Below are 27,751 nucleotides of genomic sequence, written 5' to 3' on the forward strand. Positions count from 1 at the left end.
GTCGTCTTGGCTCGAGATCGAGATGAACGCATACAAAAAAAAAACCCTGTATATTTACATAGCTAACAAATTAGCAAAGTTTAGGCAATTACAGAAGACTTAACGGAGGCAGACACAGTAGGGGATAAATGTAAATGGGTTAAGTACTTCTTATTTCCCAGCTATATAACTTTTTTCCTTTCCTTTTTTTCTAATTAAGATTCTAAACGTTATCAAAAGAAAAATTCTAAGTAATGTCAAGATTCGAGATATCAAGCAAGGGTAGGAATCGTACAAGGCACCAAATGGTGCTCAACTTTAAAGGAACATGGACTAATTAAACATTTTAAGAACGCAGAAATATTTAAGGATCTTTCAAGTGCAATGTTTGGCCAATGAAATGATTGATCATTTGCTACATTTCCAGAGTGCCATTTAATCTCATTTAACCAATGCTCTACACTGCATGTTTCCAGCACAGTGAAAAGCTTATTGACCTCTACGGGATGTTGTTTTTAATAGGATTTTTATCCATGATTTTTGATCTGAAGTCCTTTTAGATGTTCTTTACAACTGACATACCCCCAATCGGGATGTTTAAAGGGAACCAAGCATCAGCATTTTCCTATATAAGGTGCAGCCAGTGCAGTACTGGCACTATGAGGCACAGTGTGTACATACCATCAGGGGGCAGCTCGGGTATTTAGGCTGTGAAATTCAACTTTATAAAGTTTGAAAATTCATGCACTTTTTGATTGACGTGTGCACCTCTCTGCTAATGTCCAGGCAGGTTATGCACTTGTATCCCCGCCCCCCCCGCCGCCTGTTCCTCCCTCTTACTGGCCGTATGTAAATTTCTAATCTTCAGTTACATGGCGTCGGAGATAGCGCCTGCGCATAGTGCTCATCTCCGGCGCCGTGTTTCTGAAGCCCACAGTATTATGGTGCATGAGAGGGCGGTGCAAGAGAGGGCGGCGCAAGCCCACAGTATTATGGTGCATGAGAGGGCGGCGCATGCGCCCTCGCTTCTTCAGATCTGTTGTGACCGCAGGAACGCGCGCAGTCACAACGGGACTGGAGAACAGCTGATCTTACCGATTAGCTGCAGCAAACGATATCGTAGGAGACGTCTGCTGCAGCTAATCAGGGTAAGATCAGCTGTTCTCCAGACTGCGCACGCTCCTGCGGTCACAACAGATCTGAAGAAGCGAGGGCGCATGCGCCGCCCTCTCATGCACCATAATACTGTGGGCTTCATAAACACGGCGCCGGAGGTGAGCGCTATGCTCAGGTGCTAACTCAGACGCCATGTAACTGAAGATTATAAATTTACATACGGCCAGTGAGAGGGAGGAACAGGCGGTGGGGGGGCGGGAATACTTGTGCATAACCTGCCCGGACATTAGCAGAGAGGTGCACACGTCAATCAAAAAGTGCATGAATTTTCAAACTTTATAAAGTTGAATTTCACAGCCTAAACACCAGAGCCGCCCACTAATGGTATGTACACACTGTGCATGATAGTGCCAGTGCTGCACTGGCTGCAGCTTATACATAAACATGCTGATGTTTGGTTCCCTTTAAGCGTGGCACCATATTCCCTCCTATTAGCAATGCTTCAAGGGAAGAATAACTTCTTAACACAGCATTCATTTAAATACAAAAGATAGTAGATATTACACTGTTCTACATATTTTCAAAAGTCATCAGGTTCCGTTATGAATTCGGACATTTCTTAATGATTTTGACCTCTTTTACCTGCTACATATAATTTATGCATAAAAGTCTCAGTACTTTGGTAAATTATTATTTTTGCAAATATAAAGATGCAGAATATTTTATGCCAATTTTCTGATTTATTTAGAGGCAACAATTCAAAGAACTAAAGCCCGTCTAAACACTATTGTGATATTCTCTTGCACGACTAACCCACTCACACAGAAAGCAGCATTACTTTGTGTATCCACCCTGGAGACCAAGTAAGAGGGCAAGTCACCACAGAGGGGCCATAAATATTGGTCATAATAAATGTTGGCCATAGTTCAGGCACCTCACCAGCTGTTTCATGTTGTCATATGTTTTTTTTTCATGTGGACTGAATAACCAACTGGAATTGAAGGTAGAACATTGCCATTATGGAGCAAGAGGGCTTTTAGGCTTGTTTTGGACGAAGCGATGAAGAGCCTCTATTCCTCAAGATTATGACTGTTCTTCAGAGCTTCTAGTGTTGATATTGTTGCATGCCACAAAATTACGCTCCATGAAAAATTATTGGACAAGATCTTTATCACAGTTGCAGAACAAAGATATCCGAACATCGCTCGCTAGGAGATTCCACTGCTGTTGCCTGGAACCTAAGAGCACAGCCTAAAGGCCCCGTTACACACAACGACATCGCTAACGAGATATCGCTGGGGTCACGGAATTCATGACGCACATCCGGCGTCGTTAGCGACGTCATTGCGCGTGACACCTACGTGCGACCGCTAACGATCCGAAAAAAGGGAAAAATCGTTGATTGTTGACACGTCGTTCCTTTCCAAAAAATCGTTGATCTTTTAGGACGCAGGTTGCTCGTCGTTCCTGAGGCAGCACAAATCGCTACGTGTGACACCCCGGGAACGACGAACAACAGCGTTCCTGCATCCTCCAGCAACGAAGTGGGAGTGACGTTAATGCGGCTGCTCTGCGCCCCTCCGCTTCTATTGGTGTCCGCTGTGTGACGTCGCTGTGACGCCGCAGGAACCGCCCCCTTAAACAAGAGTTTGTTCGGCGGCTACAGTGACGTCGTTAGGAAGGTATGTGCGTGTGACGCGTACTAGCGATAGTTAGCCACGGGCAGCGATTTGCCCGTGACGCACGCACGACGGGGGCGAGTGCGATCGCTAGCGATATCGCAGCGTGTAAAGCGGCCTTTACTTTGCATTATAAAGTGTGGTTCCGTTGAGGTTGCTGACAGAAAGTCTGAGTCATGAGAGGAAGATGCTTCATGACGCCAGACACCCTCTTCTTCCTCAATTGACTTGACTGCAAATGTTTCTGGTGCTTTTGGAACCGGCAGATCTTCTGTATGTGGCACTGTGCGTATTGCAGATGGAAGGTTTGGATTCTGTACAGTCCACTTCTTCTTCCATTAAACTCCTTTCCTAATGGGGTGCACCATGCAGAAATAGCAATTGGTAGTGTGATCGCTTGGCTCTCTCCAGATCATTGTGACTGTAAAAGGCATAAATTGGCTCTTCTCGTGCAACCACTGGGTAATATGTGATGTACTTGTGTGAAGCCCAACTCTTGTCCTGATCTTCTATTCTGCAGTCAAAATACAGATTGTAGGCTTTCATTATCATGGTATTCACGTTTGTGATGCAAGTCAGTTCTCTGCATATGTAGCAAAAACTATCCGCTTTGGTAATTTAAGAACAAGCCGCAATATCTTGGTAAAATCTCTCACTGTGCTTGTCGCTCAATGCTCCGAGATTTGGTGGAAAAAAGTCTAGATACGAATGTAATAATTACAACCTCCTCTGCATCTTGAAAATTAGAGCCAATCAGCAAATTGAAGCATCATATTCATTTTTAGCCCCACAAAATTAGTTAAGTTCAACAGTTTTCATCTCTGAACCAATTTTGCTGTGGAACAGTGTTAATGACAATGTGCCAATCGATTACTAATCCTGAACAAAACTGTTTTGTATTACTATTAAAGGGAATCTGTCACCATGTTTTTGCCTCCTAATCTCAGAGAAGCATGGTGTAGAGCAGGCCCTGCACATCATACGGTCTGCGGGCCACATGCAGCGCACCAAATTATGTTGTGCGGCCCGCAGTGAACCGGGAAACACCGGATCTCATCTTCCTATAATCAACTGTATTTGCATATTTGAGATGTGAATACAGTTGAATACTTTGAGACAGGCAGAGCAGCACTTGTCAGCCCCTGCCCCGACGTGATGAGGTCATCGTGCTGCGGAGCTCATTACAACTCTGCCTGCAGAGGTGGCATACACGTGGCCATAGCAGTCCAAGCTAACAGTAAGCAGTCCATAAAGGAGTCGAAGATTTAATATCTTGATCATTATGGGTTGGGTGGGATGTCTCTTGGTAATACTATGAGGACATATTATGGGGCAATAATGGGAAAATTGTGATGGGGCATAGGGCAATGTGGGGTATATTTTGGGGAGTGGCAGTGTGGGTGGGACATTATAGAGAAGCACAGGGTGGGGATATATTATGAAGAGGAATAGTGTGGGGGTACATTGTAGAGAAGGGCAATGTGGAGGATATTATAGAGGGGAACTTTGTAAGGGACATTATAGAGAATGGCAGTGTGAGGATATATTATAGAGAGGAAAATGTGGGGGGACATTATAGAGAAGGGCAGTGTGGAGGTACAGTTAGGTCCAGAAATATTTGGACAGTGACACAAGTTTTGTTATTTTAGCTGTTTACAAAAACATGTTCAGAAATACAATTATATATATAATATGGGCTGAAAGTGCACACTCCCAGCTGCAATATGAGAGTTTTCACATCCAAATCGGAGAAAGGGTTTAGGAATCATAGCTCTGTAATGCATAGCCTCCTCTTTTTCAAGGGACCAAAAGTAATTGGACAAGGGACTCTACGGGCTGCAATTAACTCTGAAGGCGTCTCCCTCGTTAACCTGTAATCAATGAAGTAGTTAAAAGGTCTGGGGTTGATTACAGGTGTGTGGTTTTGCATTTGGAAGCTGTTGCTGTGACCAGACAACATGCGGTCTAAGGAACTCTCAATTGAGGTGAAGCAGAACATCCTGAGGCTGAAAAAAAAGAAAAAATCCATCAGAGAGATAGCAGACATGCTTGGAGTAGCAAAAGCAACAGTCGGGTACATTCTGAGAAAAAAGGAATTGACTGGTGAGCTTGGGAACTCAAAAAGGCCCGGGCGTCCACGGATGACAACAGTGGTGGATGATCGCCGCATACTTTCTTTGGTGAAGAAGAACCCGTTCACAACATCAACTGAAGTCCAGAACACTCTCAGTGAAGTAGGTTTATCTGTTTCTAAGTCAACAGTAAAGAGAAGACTCCATGAAAGTAAATACAAAGGGTTCACATCTAGATGCAAACCATTCATCAATTCCAAAAATAGACAGGCCAGAGTTACATTTGCTGAAAAACACCTCATGAAGCCAGCTCAGTTCTGGAAAAGTATTCTATGGACAGATGAGACAAAGATCAACCTGTACCCGAATGATGGGAAGAAAAAAGTTTGGAGAAGAAAGGGAACGGCACATGATCCAAGGCACACCACATCCTCTGTAAAGCATGGTGGAGGCAACGTGATGGCATGGGCATGCATGGCTTTCAATGGCACTGGGTCACTTGTGTTTATTGATGACATAACAGCAGACAAGAGTAGCCGGATGAATTCTGAAGTGTACCGGGATATACTTTCAGCCCAGATTCAGCCAAATGCCGCAAAGTTGATCGGACGGCGCTTCATAGTACAGATGGACAATGACCCCAAGCATACAGCCAAAGCTACCCAGGAGTTCATGAGTGCAAAAAAGTGGAACATTCTGCAATGGCCAAGTCAATCACCAGATCTTAACCCAATTGAGCATGCATTTCACTTGCTCAAATCCAGACTTAAGACGGAAAGACCCACAAACAAGCAAGACCTGAAGGCTGCGGCTGTAAAGGCCTGGCAAAGCATTAAGAAGGAGGAAACCCAGCGTTTGGTGATGTCCATGGGTCCCAGACTTAAGGCAGTGATTGCCTCCAAAGGATTCGCAACAAAATATTGAAAATAAAAATATTTTGTTTGGGTTTGGTTTATTTGTCCAATTACTTTTGACCTCCTAAAATGTGGAGTGTTTGTAAAGAAATGTGTACAATTCCTACAATTTCTATCAGATATTTTTGTTCAAACCTTCAAATTAAACGTTACAATCTGCACTTGAATTCTGTTGTAGAGGTTTCATTTCAAATCCAATGTGGTGGCATGCAGAGCCCAACTCGCGAAAATTGTGTCACTGTCCAAATATTTCTGGACCTAACTGTATATTATAGAGAGGGGCACTGTGTGGGACATTATAGAAAAGGGCGATGCGTGGGACATTATAGAGAAGGGCAGTGTGGAGAAACATTTTAGAGAAGAGCACTCTGGGGGTATATAGAGGGGCAGTGTAGGGGCATTATAGAGTAGGGCAGTGTGAGGGTATATTATGAAGATGGGCAGCATGGGCGGAATATTTTGTACAGGAGGCACAGTGAGGAGCAATTTATTTAGGGGCGCAGCATGAGACATTTTTATTCATGGGGCAGTATGATGATGCTTTTATTTTTAAATCACCATGTCTGGAAGTACTGCTGAAGATGGAGAAGAGGGAAGTCTGAAGAGATGAGATCTGGGCATGAAATCTCTTCATGGCATCTGTACTTTGACAAAAGGATTGATGACAAAAGGGATGAGAAGGACTTCAATCAGAGGGCGGCATGGTGGCTCAGTGGTTAGCACTGCAGTCTTGCAGCGCTGGGGTCCTGGGTTCAAATCCCACCAAGGACACCATCTGCAAGGAGTTTGTATGTTCTCCCCATGTTTGCGTGGGTTTCCTCCGGGTTCTCCGGTTTCCTCCCACACTCCAAAGACATACAGATAGGGACTCTAGATTGTGAGCCCCAATGGGGACAGTGTTGCCAATGTATATAAAACGCTGTGGAATTAATAGCGCTATATAAATGAATAAATATTATTATTATTATTATCTATAAGGTACCAGGATGTAAATGTTTATATGTGATCCTCCCAGCATCTCATCAGTGCTGAGGTTCCTGTATGATCTGCAGTCTGAAGAGGACTAGTAACAGCAACTCCCTGTATCTCCTTACCAAGGACATATTGGACATTACAGGTTTATGTGACACAAGTGTATATGGCGCTGACCTTAAACTGGAATTGATCACTGTACTAAGCTTGTTGATATATTTTTGTACTGATTGTGGTTCTGGCACTGCATTCATGTACTGATGGTGATTCTGATCACGTAGCAATCCATAACGTGCTTCATGTTACAACTGAAAAATCCTGATAACTTAGTTTTGAGATGAGGAAGATTAGGTTGAGTTTCTGCTCCAAAAACTCAGTGTAAGTTAGGTGTGTTCGCACTGATAATTTTGGAGTAGAAACTCTTCAAATCCTTCTCAAATACTCAAAACTTGTTTCTGATAATATATTAATGTCTGATGATGGTTCTGGTGATATATTTATGTAAGTACCCCTTTAATAATTTGTGTGGTCCATCAGATTGGTTGAGTATGATAATGTGGCCCTTGGACCTAAAAATGTTGTGCACCAATGGTGTAGAGAGAGACCCCAATGCCAGCGATGTGTCACTTACTGGGCTGCTTGCTCTAGTTTTGATCAAAGTTGTATCAACAAGAGGATTAGTATGCTTGATTAATGTAGTCCTCCATATCAATGAGCTGTATTTATCTCCATCCCCATCACTGATTGGCAGGTTTGAACCAATGCACAGTAGATACAGAAAACTGCCAGTGATGTAGGTGGGGTCATGCAAAGATCAGCATTCAGAGAACTGGTAGATCTGAAGCAGATAAAACACTGATTTTATCAAAACTGCATCATTATAGCATTTTGTAAAATTATCAGCAGAGTTTCATGAGAAGGAATGAGTTTCGGTAGCAGCTTAGATGAAATGCTGGCTCTCATTGAAGACTAAGGCGGGCTTTGCACGTTGCGACATCGCAAGCCGATGCTGCGATGTCGCACGCGATAGTCCCTGCCCCCGTCGCAGGTACGATATTGTGTGATAGCTTGCGTAGCGAAAATTATCGCTACGCCAGCTTCACATGCACTCACCTGCCTTGCGACCGTCGCTCTGGCCGGCGACCCGCCTCCTTCCTAAGGGGGGCGTGTCGTGCGGCGTCATAGCGACGTCACACGGCAGGCGGCCAATAGCGGCGGAGGGGCGGAGATGAGCAGGATGTAAACATCCCGCCCACCTCCTTCCTTCCGCATTGTGGCCGGCGGCAGGTAAGGAGATGTTCCTCGCTCCTGCAGCTTCACACACAGTGATGTGTGCTGTCGCAGGAGCGAGGAACAACATCGTACCTGTCGCGGCACCGGCATTATGGAAATGTCGGAGGCTGCAACGATGATACGATAACGACGCTTTTGCGCTTGTTCATCAATTGCATCTCTGTTGTCGGCAACATTTGGCATGTAAATGTGTCTGCGGATTTATTTCTCCTGTGATATAATCATGTACCGTATATAGTATGCAGATTATCATCTTTCCTGGAAACATATTAATGTATCTTACATATAAAGTGGCGTAAAATGCGTAATAAAATGACAGTCAATGATGAGAATAAACCCTTCTTATCATAACCCGCTCGGCATCAGTGATACATGATACCATAATCTTGTGATTATGGAAACCTGTCCTAGTTGTCAGTGGGGGCAGTAATGGTGCCAGGATAAGCCAGCGTTTTCTGTGTCACGCTGACACATCTGTAAGTTGTCTCGTGTATTCAGGGCTATAAATTACACCTCTTGTATACGTGATGATGGTGCAGTCTCTATTTTCAGGGAAATTAAACATTGTGCATATGCAGCATATTGTATCTCATTTCAGTCATTACACCTATGAATATGGATTCAGATTTGTTGGAACTTCGGATTTTCAAGCAATTGAGGGTAAATGTGAACATATAAAGTACTGATATTTGCGGTAACTACGCAGTACACTGTATAGTGGCCGTGAATGCGGGAAGAGCTTGCAATACCATGCACAGCCACTATGTGATGTATGGAGCTGTGGGAGCGGGATCCTCCTGTTGCGCACATATTGACACGTTCGATGTGAGGGATTCCCTTACGACTTGGAAATAAGTCCGTCCAATTCATCACTCCTGACATCTCCGCAGCTCCAAAGTCCAAAGAAAGTGTGTTTTATACTGGGGAACGTAGCCATTGTGTGCTGCTGTTCTGATAAGGCTAGTCCTCTATGAAGCTCCCATGAACAATTCTTGTGCTGACATTTCTAGAAGCGTTCTGGAACAATGGGAAGGCAATCTTACATGCCTCACTGCGCCACTTTCATGCTGTGATTTTGTGTCGTCGCTCTCTTTACAGCTCTGTTGTTGATTTTCTATATAATCCATTTAATGCTTGATGTGCATTGTAACGCTGCACACTAGATTTTCTGCATTTGTTCACCATGGCTATGGTAGATATGGTGGAACAACTCATTTTAAAGCTTATTAATAGACTATTTCCTATGTCCTATCATTTAGCATCATGGCTAGTATTCATCATTTCAGCTTCTAGAAAGACACCTTGGTTGGGGCATATATATGGCTTATATTTAATAAAAAATGTTATCAGTTGATGTCAGTGCTTATCCATGGTTTGCAGTGTTTGGAACCCCAGGGGCGTAGCTATAATAGGTGCAGTGGTTGAAGTCGCACACAGGCCCTAGAGAGTAGAGGGGCCTAAAAGATCCTTTTGTCCTATATGAAAAGACTATTTCCATTTAAAAGGCTTGTGATAATTGGGAGTCTTGCTGAAGATTTTGCATTGGGGTTCACAAGCTTCAGGTTACGCTGTGCAGCCCTAGTCTGGTTCTGTATTTGGCACCAATTGCAGAAATGGGGAGAGAGAGGGATCATGTAGGAAGCCCTATACTTTGTAACAAAGGTGAGTCTGTTTATAGGAGAGCATTTCATCAATCAGATATATACATGACGTGTTTTTTTGCATTTGCACTTGATTGGGCATTTACCCACTGGGCCACTGTATGAATATCCACAGCAGCCCACTTGTCTGGCTGCTAAGTCGTTCTGCAGGCACAGTAGCTTTAGGCTAGTTTCACACTTGCGTTGAACGGCATCCGTTGCATTGCGTTGTGTGACGGATGTAACGGATGTGTTGCATATAGTGGCACAACGGATGCAACGGATCGTACAAAACAACAGAATCCGTTAAGTTTTTTTTTTTCTTGACTCTACACATCTGGGCATGCGCAGTTGTGTAAAGACGGTTGTGTTAACGGAATCCGTCAAATGGTAGATTCTAACGGAATCCGCCAACATAGGCATCCATTATAAAAACAACGGACGCCGACGGAATCCGCTGCTTTGTGTCATTTTAACGCACGAAAAAACGTTACATGCTGCGTTCTTTCCGCCCGGAGGAAGCAACGCAGAGTCGGCCAGCTGAAGCAACACAGGTCCATCAGTCGCAATCCGTCGTCCATACAAGTCTATGGGAAGCAGCGGAATCAGTTAACGGATTCCGCTGTTTTCCAAAATTGCGGATTGCGACTGAAGGAAAAAAACGCGAGTGTGAAACTAGCCTTAGGGGTGCAAGCACACAGCGTTCATTACTTGAAGTGCCGGGACGCACAGGGATGGATCGCTGACATTGGCACATCAGGGTGTTCTTTGTGGATGGAGAGAGCATGCTCTTTTCTCCCACCCTTTAACTCCGGCTTCAGCTGTTGGTGCAGTGTCATCACGGAGCGGAGATTGCTGCTCCTACGGGTGCTGGGCAGTTCCTGCTTCTATCTACAGTATTTGGGTCTGGGTGAGTGAGTGTTCCCAGCCCACTGACCAGATTACATTGACATATTTAATGATTCCCCCTGCCCTTGTCCAGATCTGGCTGGTGGCTGACTTCTGGGGCTTATGATAATTATATTTTCCCCCTGCTAAAAATGGCCAGTCTTACAGCCAGTTCTGCACCAGCAGCATAATATGCCAAGCCCAAAAAGATATGATTTCTATAGGGACTGATTTACCAGTCCCTACCAATAACACATGTACAGTATATCGAAATATATTCATCAATATGCGTTCTTAAAGGGGTTGTCCAGGTTAATCACAATAGTTTGCATGCATGCACAGTTTAAGCTGTGAGGATTTTCCTGCGCTGGGAGTGGGCGGTTATGTGACTGTAAGGATGCGGTATGCATATTCCCAGCCATATTTTAATTATACTTCTCAGCCTCGCTCAATGAAGTTGCAATGGGGCCGGACGCGTCTAGTTAGAATGTGGCCGGATATTTGCAAACAACATATGACCACTTGGTCTCGGCACCAGTGAATCTCACAGCTCATGCGGTGCATGCTGTGAGGATTCACAAGTCTATAGTCATGTGGAGAGACTGCAGACTGTTGTGATACATTTGGACAAACCCTTCAAGAACACTTTGTTTCACAATAAAATTTCAGTGTAAACAGGCTGCTGATTACCGGTGAAAGGATCATCATTCCCAGTGGTGCATCATCCTATGTAAACAGGACCTGCACTGCTAAGAACAAACCGCTTAGTGTGCATTGTTTACCATAGTACACAGGCTAATAAACGACTGCTAATCGCTAAAGGACTCCCGATTATGATCATCTAGTCCATGTAAACACAACCCAAGTTAAATGTTATCCTGTGGAGGGGTCATTAGTATTTCCTGACAGGACAAGTCAACAATATGAGATTTGTGGGGGTCCGACACTCAGCACCCACCAACGATCCCATTTGTTAAAGCAGCTGCTGGCGGTAAACTCGCGGAATGTGATTTGGTTGATGCTGGGTGCTGGAATAGACGTCTTTCTGTAGCAATAAGCAGCTCCATTCAGTGTGTTTACCTCCGACAGCTGGTGATTGATGGGGATGCTGAGTGTCTGACCTCCACAGATCGCATATTGATGACTTATCCTGTGGAAAGGTCATTAGTATCTCCTGATTGGACAACCCCTATAATTTTTTCTTTATGTGATTATAGCATTTATGGAGTATTCTACCCAGTGCAAATGTTTAGTCGTGGTGCTAAATACTAGCAGAGTGTATTGTTTGGATTCAGCTTTACTAGGCGGTTTAAGCAGTTGTTACGTGACCGTATGATTGCGATTTGCCATCAGATTTTCATCTGCTTTTCATTCATTTCTTTTGAAGGGGTTGTCCGATCTAAATCCACAATGCTCAATGCAAGTATACTGAGCAAAGCTGCGCCCATCTAGTCAGAATGTGGCCCGTACTCTGCATATCGCATCCTCTAACACCAAGGAATCGCCACAGTGCACAGTGCGTGTGATGTGAGGACTCGCAAGTCTGCAGTCACATAGGGTGACACTAGAGCGAATAATCTCTTTGACTGCTACCCTGGTGTCTGCTTTGGCTTGTCAACCATATATAAGTGAACTTTACTTCCTTAAAGAAGCCTTACCATTAAGTTTTTTTCCATTAAATCTGTGTTTATGTGCATGTAGTGAATTGTATTGCGAGTGTATTAATGTACTCACCTACCGCCGCTTTCTCGGTTATCCAGTGCCGTTCTGCTCCTTTTCTCAGGGCCATCATTGTTCTTCGTTCACCGTTCATCTGGGTCACACTGCGTTCTGCGGAACCTGGAAGTAGGTGTTACAATATAAGTCTATGGAGCATCAGAAGGAAGCATCATATAGGCTTTTATTGTAAAAGAGACATATAATGAGCTCGATAGTGTGAGGTGTGATGTCACTGAGAAGAGCAGCAGAATAGCGCTGGATCCTGAAGAGGGCGGCGGTAGTTGAGGATATTAATACACTCACAATATATTACATGGCTACATGCACTTATACACAGATTTAATGAAAGAATGAAAAACTTCAAGGGAGCACTTTTTTAAAGACCAATGAGAAAAGGCCACCCATCTCAAAGAGACATTGCATAAGTGACAATACTGGTGACAAACACCTGATAAATTATGGCCCGTAATCTGAGATTTCCAATAATTCTGAAAAACGGCTTGTGATTGGGTCAAAAGTGTTCACTTTTTGTTATTCTTTTATTCCCGCTGATCCCCTGATTTTACATATATTTTTTTTTATATAGATATATATATATTGTGAGACTGTGACCGGGGTTATCTATGACGGCCGGTATGTCTCGCCCCGGTTGTGCTCACTCCATGATAGAAAGTAAATCCACTCTAGGGTTAATGCTGTTTCCCTACAGGCTGAAGGAAGGGTTAAATGGAAACAGGAACGAGGGGCAGGTGTGCCGGGTGTGAGGGAGTGATCACAACTCCCTGAGTCTCTGCTGGAGAGACATGTATATTGCTGTGGATTTTTGTTTGGACATTAAACACCGTGTGCTGTGAACCTATATGCCTGGATCCCGTGTCTTCTGCTGCGCAGCCGACCGCGCTACCTCACATATGGTGGAGAATCGGCGGGCATGCCAGCCCGGTGAGGTGTACTTCCTTTTCTGGTGATCCGGTAGCACATGTCCTGGATTCAAGCAGCTATACTACGGCCCAAACCCAGCGACGCCATGGAGGACATACTAAGGCATTTGGCTCAGGCTAATGCACAGCAGCAGCAGGCTAATGCACAACAACAAGAGGCTAATGCACAGCAACAACAGGTGAATACCCACCTGCTCCGGACGTTGGAGCAACAGCAGCAACAGCACCAGCAATCCTTGAAATTGCAGGAAAAAAGGCACCAAGAACAGATGGTTCTCCTGGCCAAGTCGATCCGTGCTGGACCGGCAGCAACAACCCCGGGACCGGGTGACGACGGCAGCGTCCGGAAAGCGGTGAGACAAGCGTTGCAAAAGATGACCCCGGGGGATGATGTGGAAGCGTTCCTGGCAGTGTTTGAGCGGGTGGCCGAGCGGGAAAAGCTGCCGACCCCCCAGTGGGCTGAGGTATTGTCGCCCTATCTGACGGGGGAACCCCAAAAAGCGTACCTGGACCTCGGTACCGAGGACGCCATTGACTATGTGACCCTGAAAGCCGAAATACTGGCTCGGTTGGGGGTGAATACCTATGTACGGGCTCAGCGGGTAAATCAGTGGTTCTATGAGGAAGCCAAACCCGTACGCTCCCAGGCCTATGACTTATTACATCTTGTAAAAAAGTGGTTGCAGCCTGACACTCTGAGCCCGGCGCAAATGGTGGAAAGGGTAGTAGTGGATCGTTTTGTGCGCACTTTACCCGTCACCGTTCAACGGTGGGTAGGACAGGGTGACCAGAGTACCCTGGACCAATTAGTGTCCCTGGTAGAGCGGCATGTGGCTACGCAGGACTTGATACGGGACACTGAGACTTTGCGTACCGCCCGTCGGTCCGGCCCCTCCAAGCCTAGGGCCAAGGACCCACCGCCGACACCGGTACAGGAGTCCGCTACCATCCTGGCTGAGGCCGCGCCCGCCGTTCCTGAGGTCCGGAAGGCCATGTACCCTAAACGACAACTTGTCAAGGGGGTTTCCTTCCCTATTAGATGTTGGCGGTGCCAGCGGGTGGGACATATGGAAGCCCAGTGTCCCCTGACCACGGAGCCCATGGATTGTGGGGTTACCCGGCGGGGTTCAATGTATGCTCAGGTGGTGTGTACCGCTGACCTGGTTCCCCCAGAGACTGAGCCCCACTTGTGCCAAATACAGGTGAATGGATGTCCGGTTACAGGATTGTTGGATTCCGGAAGCTTAGTGACCCTTGTGCGATCCACCTTGAGGGCTAAAGTAAAGGCCACAGGACGTACCGTGGGGGTGGTTTGCATACATGGGGACCGCCGAGACTATCCCACGGGGATTGTCACCATCACAGCACCTTGCGGTCAGGTGCAACATGAGGTGGGACTGCTTAACACTCTTCCTTATGACGTGATCCTAGGACGGGATCTGCCCTATTTTTGGACTTTATGGAAGGGAACCCCTAGGTCCCCTCCGATATTGGTCAGTCCGGGGCCTGAGCCCTACAATCCTGAATCCGGGACACCTGCCGTAGGGGTCCCCATGATAGGGACAGAATGTGAACCCGATAGGTCGCCCCTAGAGGTATTGGCAGGAGAGGCTGAGACGGTCGAGCCCATCCCGGACTTGGAGGCATCCCCGGATGCGTTTGGGACAGCCCAACTCCAGGACCCTACGTTAATACATGCCCGGAATAGGGTGTTAGTAATTGACGGGGTGGCCCAGCTGCCCGGTGCCCAGGTAAGGTACCCCCATTTCGCTCTTAAACAGGATTTACTCTACCGGGTAGATGAAATACGGGGCGTGGGGGTGGAGCAGTTGGTGGTGCCCCAGCCGTATCGCCGGCGGGTCCTCGACTTGGCTCATAAACATCTGATGAGTGGCCACCTAGGGGTCAAGAAAACGCAGGAGCGAATATTGCAAAGGTTCTATTGGCCCGGGGTCTTTGGGGAGGTAAAACGGTTCTGCGAAACCTGCCCGGAGTGTCAGCTTACCGCACCACTGGTCCACTTTCGCAGTCCGTTGGTGCCGTTACCCATTATAGAAGTCCCTTTTGAACGGATAGGGATGGATCTGGTGGGGCCCCTCGTAAAGTCTGCTCGAGGGCACCAACACATCCTAGTGATCGTTGACTATGCCACCCGGTATCCAGAGGCGATACCTCTCAGACATACTGCGGCGAAGCTTATAGCTCGGGAGTTGTTTTCTGTGTTCTGCCGGGTGGGGTTGCCCAAGGAGATCCTTACGGATCAGGGGACCCCATTCATGTCTAAAGTGACCAAAGAACTATGCCGGCTACTCCAGATCAAGCAGTTGCGTACGTCTGTGTATCATCCTCAGACGGATGGGTTAGTAGAACGATTCAATAAAACCCTGAAAACCATGCTAAAAAGGGTGATCTCCAAAGACGGGAAGGACTGGGATATGATGCTTCCCTATTTGATGTTTGCCATCCGAGAGGTGCCACAGGCATCCACGGGGTTTTCGCCTTTTGAATTGTTATACGGGCGACATCCCCGGGGATTGTTGGACCTGGCAAAGGAAACATGGGAGCAAGAGCCCACCCCCCATAAAAGTGTGATTGAACACATTTTAGGAATGCAGAACCGCATAAGCGCGGTCATGCCAATTGTGAAGGAGCATTTACAGGAGGCTCAGGCCGCGCAAAGCGGCCGCTATAATAGACAAGCCACCGTGCGGACCTTTAAACCCGGGGATCGGGTGTTGGTATTAATCCCCACGGCGGAGAGTAAATTCCTGGCTCAGTGGCAAGGCCCCTACGAGATAAAGGAAAAAGTCGGGGTGGTCAACTATAAAGTATTGCAGCCCGGTAGGCGGAAACCTGAACAAATATACCATGTCAACCTATTAAAACCGTGGCAGGAACGGGAAAGCCTGATGGTTGAGTTTCCCCCATCTCCCTCCTCTTCGGGTCGTTCACTCCCGGCTTCAGCGACCTCCGGAGAGGACGAACCGGAAGTAAGGATCGGAGAAGCCCTCACCAAGCAACAGAGGCGAGAGGCCAGACGGCTGGTTCAGCAGAACCCCGATGTCTTCTCCGAGTTGCCGGGTAGGACCAGTCTGATACGACATGACATTGTCACCGAGCCCCACCTGAAGGTACGCCTGAAGTCATACCGCGTGCCGGAGGCTCGAAGACAAGCCATATCAGAAGAAGTGAAGACAATGCTACGCCTGGGGGTCATCGAAAAATCCCGGAGTGAATGGGCTAGTCCCATTGTCCTAATACCAAAACCCGATGGCTCCTTAAGGTTCTGCAATGACTTCCGGAGATTGAACGAAATATCCAAGTTCGATCTCTACCCCATGCCCCGGGTGGATGAGCTGATTGATAGGCTGGGACAGGCGCGATATTTTACCACGCTCGACCTGACCAAGGGGTACTGGCAGGTGCCACTGACGGAGTCCGCCAAGGAGAAAACCGCTTTTGTTACGCCGGAGGGTCTCTTCCACTATGTTGTCTTGCCTTTTGGGTTACATGGCGCTCCGGCCACGTTCCAGAGGTTGATGGACTTAGTGCTGGAACCCCACCAGGCGTATGCATCAGCGTACCTTGATGACATCATTATTTACAGCCCCGATTGGCAGACCCACTTGGAACAGGTACAAGCGGTGGTGGACGCGCTTCGAACAGCCGGATTGACAGCCAATCCCAAGAAATGTGCGTTGGGACTCACGGAAGCCCGCTACTTGGGCTACGTGATAGGCCAAGGAGTGATAAAGCCCCAAATTAACAAGGTTGAGGCGATCCAGAAGTGGCCTAGACCCCTGACCACAAAGCAGGTTAGGGCCTTCCTGGGTATCGTGGGGTACTACAGGAGGTTTGTAAGAGATTTTGCGGGACTATCAGCCCCCTTGACGGACCTTCTCAAAGGCAAGAAGTCCGTCATGGTGCGCTGGACTCCGCAGGCCGAGGACTCCTTCCGGGCCCTGAAGGGGGTCCTGTGCGGACAACCCGTTCTGGTCAACCCTGATTTCCGGAAGGAGTTCATAGTACAGACTGACGCCTCTGAGGTCGGCCTGGGGGCAGTGCTGTCTCAGGTGGTTCAGGGGGAGGAACACCCCGTCACCTTCTTGAGTAGGAAGCTCACCCCTCCCGAGCGGAATTATAGCGTAGTGGAGAAGGAGTGCCTGGCGATTAAATGGGCCTTGGAGTCCCTACGCTATTACCTGCTGGGACGGCAGTTTCGCTTGGTGACTGATCACTCTCCGCTGGTCTGGATGAGGTCCGCCAAGGTACGGAATGCCCGGGTTACCCGGTGGTTCCTTTCTCTGCAGAACTTCCGGTTTACGGTTGAACACCGGGCCGGTAGGTTGCAGGTCAACGCCGATGCCTTGTCCCGCGGCCCGTGTTTGATGGCGGGAGTTCAACCCCGCACGCTTGAACTGAGGGGGGGGGGTATGTGAGACTGTGACCGGGGTTATCTATGACGGCCGGTATGTCTCGCCCCGGTTGTGCTCACTCCATGATAGAAAGTAAATCCACTCTAGGGTTAATGCTGTTTCCCTACAGGCTGAAGGAAGGGTTAAATGGAAACAGGAACGAGGGGCAGGTGTGCCGGGTGTGAGGGAGTGATCACAACTCCCTGAGTCTCTGCTGGAGAGACATGTATATTGCTGTGGATTTTTGTTTGGACATTAAACACCGTGTGCTGTGAACCTATATGCCTGGATCCCGTGTCTTCTGCTGCGCAGCCGACCGCGCTACCTCACAATATATATATATATATATATATATATATATATATATATATATATATATAGTAGCCCAATTCTAGTGCAATTGGGTATTCTAGTATATGTATGTAGTTTATTTATGAAGATTTAAGAATAATGCAATGAATATACAGGGTAAAATATACTGACGGATCTTGTCCAGTAAACGTGACTGAATTACATCACACTTGTTTAGTAAACATGAGTGAATTACGCAGGGTCGGCGTTAGCACCCACCGCCGCCCACACACATCGTGCCATCACGCAGCAATCATTATTTTCCCCTGCATTTGCTAATTTTCCCCTCTCCCCTCCATTTGCTCTCTAACACAGGTTCTATGACAGTCTGTGTCACGTTGCTAAGGCTGCTTTCATACGTCCGGTTTTTGCTGAGCGGCACAATCCGGTTCAAAAACCTATGCTACGGATGCGAGGAAAAAAACGGATCCGTTGCATAAGTTTTTCCATGCAGCCCATCTGTTTTTTGACGGATGCGGTTTGATACTGAGCATGCACAGTGCAAAAAAATGCATCCGGCATCCGGATGCGGTTTTTGCCGCAGGACGCCGCATCCGGCGTCCATAGGCTTGCATTGTAAATCGCGCCGGATCCAGCGCCATGCGGTTTTTTCGCCGCACAAAAAAACGTGCCAGGCAACGTTCCATCCGGCCGCCACATGGGCTAAATATGCTGCATCCGGCAAAAAACGGACGCAACGCAAGGCCATGTGGCACAATACGGCGCTAATGCAAGTCAATGCGGAAAAAACGCAACCGGCGGTAAAAAAACCCGTTTGCGTTTTTTCTGCAAAGTGCCGTATTGTGCCGCACTGCAAAAAACGGATGTGTGAAAGCAGCCTAAGTCCGCAGTCGGTTATCTAAGGGCCTGCCCGCACCACTCCCTCAGCAACACCCCCATCCAATCCAGAGGCAGCTGAGCACAGAGGTGGGCGGGACATGCCGAGGAGGAAATAGGAAGCAGCCGCATCTCCCAGCCTGCAGGGCCAGCGAGGGGAGGGAGAAAGTACTACAGAGTATGAAAAGAGAAGGAAGTGCAAGGCTGCTGCTGGGGTGTATATAGAGGCTTTGGCTTGTGTGGTGTATATAAAGGCTGCTGGGAGGTATACAAAGGCTGCTGGGGTGTATATAGAGGCTTCTGTGTGCGACGAATCAGCAAAGCGTGGTTCAAATCCCGCGCAAATTCACGTCTGAACTGCGCCTATCGCTGATTGGTTGCAGGCGGCTGGCGCGACCAATCAGCGACGCAGTATTTTCGTTACAGACAGACAGAATTAGACAATTATAGATATAGATATATATATATAATTTTTTTATTGTCTTTAATGTAATGCTAAGGCAGAAGTTCTGAAACAGTGATGCTATCATTGGGATGCCATTCCTATTAGCCACATTGGATACTTCTTTAAAATTCTTTTTAATATGACAATTATACTACCGTGTTTCCCCCGAAAATAATCCCTAGCATAATTTTACAAGATTTTTGGAGTATGCGTGAAATATAAGCCCTATTCCAAAACTAAGCCCTAGATAAAGTCAGGACCAGCATTAGGGGTAGTCAAACAAAGAAATTTCTCAAGGCCCCCACTCTCTTAGGGACCCCAACGTTTATTTTCCGAGGTTAAAATCGTTTAAGGACCTTTGATGATTTCACAGTCATGTGACTATAATGTAGCCAAAGGTCTCTTACCATAATTGCAGGAGTCTAAAAGAACTCAACAGGAGACAGGCTGGTATTCAGGACAGGCATTATGGAAGGAAGAGCAATCTGGGCATCTTCACAAGGCCCCTTCTCTCCTAGGGACCCCATTGCTTCTATCCTGATATGGTAAGACTCCCTAATGACTCTTGTGACATCACAGTTATGTCACTATTCGAGATGAGCAAACCTGAGGTTCGGTTTTTGAACCAAACACAAACTTAAAACAACAGAGCTCGGGTTCGGAGTTCAAATGCTTTACATGCAAACTTAACTAGTGCAAGCAACGTTGTGCTCGGGTACACTCTGTGCTTTAAACGGTTTACACTGGGGGCAACAACAGCGTGATCAGATGTAGTGTGCACCAAAAAATTTTTTTAAAAAGCCCACCCACTCACCCCTGGCTGTATGTGGATGGAGACTCAAACTGCCAATCAATGATTACGAACCTCCTTGGGCCAAGTTCGGACCAGTGGAGAATTGGTTCGTTTGATGCCTGCAAACCGAACTTCCAAAGGTTCACTCATCTCTAGTCACTATGTTGTCACCAAAGGTCTCTTAATTGTAGGAGTCAATATCTGAAGAGGAGACAAGCCGATATGTATGTGCAGTATGTGTGTGTGTGTGTGTGTGTGTGTGCGTGTGTGTGTGTGTATAGATAGGTGTTACACAGGGTTTGGAGTGTTGTTGATGTTTCAAAATATGATGACATGATTATATTTGAATAAATGTTGATTTTTTTTTCTTCAAGAATAAATGTGTATTGCTCTTCATGGGAAAAAAATAAGACATCTCCTGAAAATAAATACCACACTTGTTCACATGGGATAGTGCAAATAAAATAAATCTGGACTAAACTCCAACAACATTCACAAAACAAAAAACCTGGTTGTATAAAAACAAAACCAGAGGAAGAGCCGAAACGTACGTTGGGATGAGGGGGACACACAGGGCACTGTCTTAATAGGTAAGCAACATTATCAGGATCTTTACACTGATCACTACACTACCACTATTTGATCAAATTTAATCACAGGCACTTTCTGAAGGTTGATAGTCTGTTATTTATATGTATAGCTTACTTGTTTTTAAGCTGAGCATACTGTGTTGCCCCCCGCATGTTTTCATGTTTTTATGTAGTATCGGCTATTAATGGATAAAATTTAATATATACTGGATATTTTTTTACTTTAGATGGTTATTTTAACCCTTTTGAATAAATTAATATTTTATTGGGCATAATACTTTTGTTTGGTTTGTTTTTATACAACCAGATTTTTTGTTTTGTGAATCCCCTGAAAATAAGCCCTAAGCCATCTTTCGGAGGAAATAATAATATAAGACCCTTTCTAATTTTTGGACAAACATGGTATGTCAGGCTTAAGGGAGCCTATATTCTGTTGACAGCTCTTGAAGTTTAAAGAAAGGGCTGGAGCAGAAAAAATGAGCAAAGGCCCACGTGACTGGGTTTGGTCCATGAAGGAATGTAAGGGGAGTCATAGGCGACAGGGCAAAGGGTGATGGGCAGGGGTGTTGGACATAAAGGGAATATAAAGGAAAAGTGCAGGAAAAGAGGCCATTTTGGGGTGCCCAAAGACTGGAGTCCTGCCCACCCGCCCTTTTTTGGGGGTTCTTGAAAGGTTATCCAAAAAAACAAAAACAAAAAACAGGTGTAAGAGTAATTTGGTCATGGTTGGGGGGTTGTTTTCGGGTACTTCATGTCACAATGGTTGTGGCGGTGACGTCCTAGGAGTTGGAAAAGTTGGTGTTGGGGGGCGGATTTTTTTGGATAATTCCCTCTTGCATGGAATTGAGGTATTGCTAATTTGGCACTTAAGGGGGCTCTGGACAGGGGTGTGCCCTGGGAGCTGGTAGTTACACATGTTGGGCCACTTATTGTGGTATGTGCCCTCGAGCTGCGGGTTAGGGTAAAATAAAGATACATTGTAATTTGGTGGTATGTGCCAGATCTAATAGCTTCAACGACCACCCCACAATTTTGGTTATTTTTATTGTTAATGTTCATTTATGTTAATAAAATGGCCTCTGTGGCCAAATTTATCCAAAGAAGGTATAGTGTGGTTATTTATATAGGATAAGTAGGGAGGAGGGTTATGGGTAAGTGAACATAAGGTATGGAATGGAGAAAATTGGGCCATACAATGTCATGGATGGGAATGGGAATGTGCCTGCAATTTGTTGGGGTAACCATCGCATGTGTGAGAGAGGCAATTCTGGAAAATTAAGTTATATTTCAGAATTACAACATACAACAACCGAATGAGATTCCACAAGCGGGAGAGGTAAATAGGAGACGTGGTAATCTAGTATATCAAACTCTTCTAAGCATTCATTATATTAGGAGGACACCCCCCGAGCTGCAGCTGTCAGACCCACTCATTCTACACGTCACTTGTCACCATTTAGCCGTCTCGTTCCCGACTGCTGCATCATCCGCTATAAAACTGCGTTATAGCAATTTCAATTAATTATAGCACAGTCGGATAAATGTCTCGTCGTCTTCATGCTTGATGCACCCAGTTACTGATCTAAACAGGACCCACATGTCACAAGCAAATACTGCACACACGTCCTAGGAGAAAACAACAAATTCATTGGCACCAACTCTGGCCAAGGAAATGTGATCTGAAATTCCACAACCCAATAACTGTACGGACGCCTTGCATTCAGGATTTAGATTTTTTTTTTTTTTATTTGGCAGTTGAGTGAAATGCTAAAATGATTAAACAAAGCTGAAAATGCATCAGCTGGAACATGTTACTGTGTTTTTGCTTGAAAAGATCTACCCTGAACAAATGTATTTTCCGGATAATAACAAATTGCATAAAAGGCTTGCCTCGTCTCAACACCGCCTTTCTCTATGTCTGATAAGGAGTGCATAGTGGGGGTCCCCCGATCAGGACCCCTGCGATGGGATGGACTAGCTACATTCCTTTCATTGAGATAATTGGTGAGGATTACAGCTGTAGTGATATACCAAGACTAAAGGGTACTTTACATGCTGCGATATCAGTACCGATATCACTAGCGTGGGTACCCGCCCCCGTCGGTTGTGCGTCTTGGGCAAATCGCTGCCCGTGGCGCATAACATTAATAACACCCGTCACACGGACTTACCTTCCCTGCGACGTCGCTGTTGCTGGCAATCTGCCTCCTTTCTAAGGGGGCGGTTTGTGCGGCGTCACAGCGACGTCACACGGCAGCCGTCCAATAGCAGAGGAGGGGCGGAGATGAGTGGCCAGAACATGCCACCCACCTCCTTCCTTCCTCATTGTCGGTGGACGCAGGTAAGGAGATGGTCGCCGTTCTGTAATGTCACACGATGTGTGCTGCCACAGGAACGACGAACAACATTGTACCTGCAGCAGCAACGATATTATGAAAAGGAGCGACGTGTCAACGAGCAACGATTTTTCACGTTTTTGCACTCGTTGATCGTCGCTCCTTGGTGTCACACTCTGCGATGTCGCTAACTGTGCCGGATGTGCGTCACTAATGACGTGACCCTGACGATATATCGTTAGCGATGTTGCAGCGTGTAAAGCACCCTTAAGTGTTCCATTACACGTAGCGACGCACCAGTAATCTGACCAGCGATCCGACCTGGCAGGGATCGCTAGAACTACATGGTCGCTGGTGAGCTGTCAATCAGGCACATCTCCACAGCGATGAGAGATCAGCCACCAGTGTCCCGTGTAACAACTGCTCTCTACTGGCTACCGGAGGAATCTCCTGTAATGCCAGGTCTGGATTCATTTACCTGCTTGGCACTCCGGAGCTCTCAGCTGCAGCCTGGTCTGATCTCAGAGTTTGCAGGACTGCACCGCGAGTGCCAAGTGATTGATTCCCTAGTGATTGCGGTTCAGTTCATAACAGCTGCAGACAGGCCGGGCTGCAATTTGGAGTTCAGGTGAGAGCACCGGACATCAGCCCGGCATGTCTTCAGCTGTCATGAACTGAACCGCAATTGCTGGGGAATCAATCACTCGGCGCTCGCAGTACAGTCTAGGCTGCACTCTGGAGCTCAGGTGAGATCTCCAGAGTGCAATGCAGGTAACTGAATCCAGACCTGGCATTACTGGACATTCCTCCGGTAGCCAGTCCGACGCTGGGCGCTCGTTGGTCTCCTGCCGTCAAACACGCCGATGCATGCTGCACAGCGGGAGACCAACGAGCAAAAAATGGTCCTGATCGTTTTTTACGATCAGCAACCTCGCAGCAGGGGCCCACTCGCTGCTGCTTGTCACACACAGCGATATCGCTGGCGAGGTCACTGATACATCACAAAACCTGTGACGTTTCAGCGATCTCGCTAGCGATCTCGCTGTGTGTGACGGGGGCTTAAAGTCCATCTGGCATTTGCATAAAATTATTCTTAGGGCTCATTCAGATGTCATTGATTTTACTTTTAGACAAAAAAAAAAGGATCCGAATTTCATCAATGTTTTGATCAGTTTGGTCAGTCTCCGTTTTTATCGTCTCAATTTTATCAATTTTTCGTAGATGAAACAAAAAAACAAATGGAGGTTTCTCAAGTTTCTACTAGTAAAGAGTCCGTGACAAATGGACAGCACATGGATGACATCCGAGTGATGTCCGATTATTTATTTATTTTTTTTAACAGACCCATAATGTTGTATTAGTAAATTTGATCTGACGCTCAGATCAATATCGGACTAGTCTCATTGGTTTTGTGCAGACCACTCTGCATGAGAAAAAAAATCGTACATGTGAACGACCCCATAGACTATCATAGGTACCAGTGATATGTCAAATCATAGGTAGAAGTGATATGTCAAATCATGGGTACAAGTGATATGTCAAATCATGGGTACAAGTGATATGTCAAATCATGGGTACAAGTGATATGTCAAATCATGGGTACAAGTGATATGTCAAATCATGGGTACAAGTGATATGTCAAATCATGGGTACAAGTGATATGTCAAATCATGGGTACAAGTGATATGTCAAATCATGGGTACAAGTGATATGTCAAATCATGGGTACAAGTGATATGTCAAATCATGGGTACAAGTGATATGTCAAATCATGGGTACAAGTGATATGTCAAATCATGGGTACAAGTGATATGTCAAATCATAGGTACAAGTGATATGTCAAATCATGGGTACAAGTGATATGTCAAATCATGGGTACAAGTGATATGTCAAATCATGGGTACAAGTGATATGTCAAATCATAGGTACAAGTGATATGTCAAATCATGGGTACAAGTGATATGTCAAATCATGGGTACAAGTGATATGTCAAATCATGGGTACAAGTGATATGTCAAATCATGGGTACAAGTGATATGTCAAATCATAGGTACAAGTGATATGTCAAATCATAGGTACAAGTGATATGTCAAATCATAGGTACAAGTGATATGTCAAAAAGACAAAACCGATGTTTGAATGAGCCATTATACATTTTGTGGAAACCAGACACCGTAAATATATAATCGTGTTACAAATTATAACAATGAATCAATATAACTATTTCATCCATAAATATGGCATCATGCCCTTGAACAGCTCTGATACTTTCAGTAATATGAGCAAAGCATAGTAGGAGCCAAATAATTCATCCACAATATAATTTGCCATTAATAATTCATCCACAATATAATTTGCCATTGGGCAAGCCAGTAAAATTGGTAGATAAATATAAAGAAGGCACCCAAAACACAAATAAAGTTTCATGTGCTTCCGTACACAGTATAGTATTTTAGAAAATACTAAATTAAAAGACAAGGAAGGTCAGAAATAAACAAACTTACCTTGATTCAACAGTAAAGCTTTTGAGACAAAGAAATAAAAAAATAAGAGAGAAACAAAAAATAATGTAAATGAGATTTAATGTCAATGCAAAAGAACAAACATAAAATGTAAAGACGGTGAGGTACAGTGAGGGCAAGCAAAAGGAAAATGGGTAAAAAGCAGGCAGCCGCAGTAATCTTTGATTAGTAACATTAGAGGTTGTTTCTTGGTGAGCTCAAGTCTGATCCAAAGGTTTTCTAGACCCTGTTGGTATATAAAGCCTTCCTGCATTCTCCTACCCAAAAAATGCCCTTTGTCACATACTTGCTACCACACAATGAAGGATGGCTTCTGAAAAATGAGAGATTGAATCTGATTATTTGTTGTGGGCATCGGTTCATCAACATTTTTTATCAATCTTCCCTATATTCTTCCCTGATCACAAGAAGAAGCGTCTGTGTGACTGACGCATGAGTCAGTGTGTAGCGTGTACAACCACTGCCATCTATGCCTCCTACAGACACTTGATGAAGAAGTGGTCATATATGCTCACTATTAACACTTCACTCAGGGGACTTTTGGCCCCTTAAGGCTGCTTTACACGAAGTGATATCGCTAGCGATGTCGTTCGTGAAAGCACCCGCCCCCATCAGTTGTGCGTCACGGGCAAATCGCTGCCCATGGCGCACAATATCGTTAGTCCCCGTCACACATACTTACCTGCCTAGCAAGGTCGCTGTGGCCGGCGAACTGCCTCTTTTCTAAGGGGGTGGTTCGTGCGGTGTCACAGCGACATCACACGGCAGGTGGCCAATAGAAGTGAAGGGACGGAGAGCAGCCGAAGGAAAGACACGCCCACCTCGTTGCCAGAGGACGCAGGTACGATGTTGTCCGTTGTTCCTGCGGTGTCACACGTAGCGATTGTGCTGCCTCAGGAACGACGAACAACCTGCGTCCTGCACCAGCAACGATATTTGGGATTTGAACCACGTGTCAACGATCAATGATTAGGTGAGTATTTTTGATCGTTAGCGGTTGTTCGTACGTTTCACACGCAACGACGTCGCTAACGAGGCCGGATGTGCGTCACGAATTCCTTGACCCCAACGACATCTCGTTAGCGATGTCGTTGCGTGTAAAGCTTCCTTTATTCTCAGGATCAGCCAGACTCCCAACGATCATAAATGTATGTGTCCTGTGAATAGGAGATAATGTTATTTATGAGACAACCCTTTGAATTTCCAACCGTAAAATCCTTCTACGAGCAGTAATACCACACTGATCATCATATTCCCCTCACCTTTGTGGAGGATTTAACAGTTGAAGTGCCTGGGCTTTATCTCCGCTAGTTACATCGAGACTCTCTGTGTTGAAAGGTACAATTCTCGTTGCAGATATCCAACTACTGTACGGAGTCTCTCTAGGAAGAAAGGACGCAAGTTGTCTCTCCCCAGAAGATAGAACATTGTCTCTCTAGTTGAATTACCCATTACGGAAGAATCGCCTATCAGAATCCCTACACCGGCTGGATTTCCACAAGGAGAATCGATCTCTTTCAAGAGCTTCATCAGATGCATATGATTCAGTGAGCCAGTACCCGGCTTTGTAATGGCATGAAGCAGCGCTGTCTGCAGAGGCACGGCTCTGGTTTACTCATATTCTGAGTCATGTTCTCGGCACTCTAATGGGCTACTTAGAGGTGGAAGTGGAGAAACTGTTTTCTTTCCTCCCAGAGAGCAAATTTGCACACCTAGATTATTTACATTCTTCATGTCCTGAAAGGTGGCTCTGCCATATTACTACATTAAGTAAATTGACATGAATTAAAAAAAAAGTCTGTGTAATTAATTTGCATCTGTCCTAAGAAGATAGCCTGTGCACCAGCAGGTATTAAAGAGGTTTTCAGTGTCTAAAGGGATAATAGTGGAACTTGGCCATTTATATCATCCCTATAAATAATGACAAGAGTGTCAGGGTACATGCTCAGCCGCAGATCCACTCAAACAGCTGATCACGGGGTGGGGAGCACCATTCTAGACTAGTGATCAATGGGGTCCCATATTCTGAGTCATGTTCTCGGCACTCTAATATAGGGCATGTCAGTGTTTTACTGAATGCACCCTGACTGCTGTGCCCTGGTAGTAAGGGGTTAAGTTCCCTCTCATGTCCGATTCTCCCTCCTCCCCTTCCAGAGGTGTTATCCAATGGGAATGTTCCCATGATCCCACTTTTTCCCCTATAAATATTCCCCCTCTTCCTGGTTCCGGTCTCTCCTCACCTTGTGAGAT

At 45.8% G+C, this 27,751-nt stretch overlaps 1 protein-coding gene across 9 annotated transcripts in view; it reads right to left on the minus strand.

The window, feature by feature from the left end:
- Positions 1-27,751, minus strand: part of SLC8A3 (solute carrier family 8 member A3) — a 489,560-nt gene that overhangs the window by 24,858 nt on the left and 436,951 nt on the right. For 3 of the 9 annotated variants that reach the window (XM_075329947.1, XM_075329944.1, XM_075329945.1), the window contains 2 exons: positions 25,484-25,501; positions 12,288-12,392 (listed from right to left, as the gene is read on the minus strand). The exons of 2 other annotated variants lie outside the window; for them this stretch is intronic. In XM_075329947.1, coding sequence (XP_075186062.1) covers positions 12,288-12,392; positions 25,484-25,501 — 123 coding nt within the window. The remainder of the gene's footprint in view (positions 1-12,287; positions 12,393-25,483; positions 25,502-27,751) is intronic. 4 more of the 9 variants (XM_075329951.1, XM_075329949.1, XM_075329950.1 and 1 more) reach the window with 2 other exon arrangements.

This window comes from Anomaloglossus baeobatrachus, chromosome 12 (genome assembly GCF_048569485.1).
Source record: "Anomaloglossus baeobatrachus isolate aAnoBae1 chromosome 12, aAnoBae1.hap1, whole genome shotgun sequence".
Taxonomy (NCBI): domain Eukaryota; kingdom Metazoa; phylum Chordata; class Amphibia; order Anura; family Aromobatidae; genus Anomaloglossus; species Anomaloglossus baeobatrachus.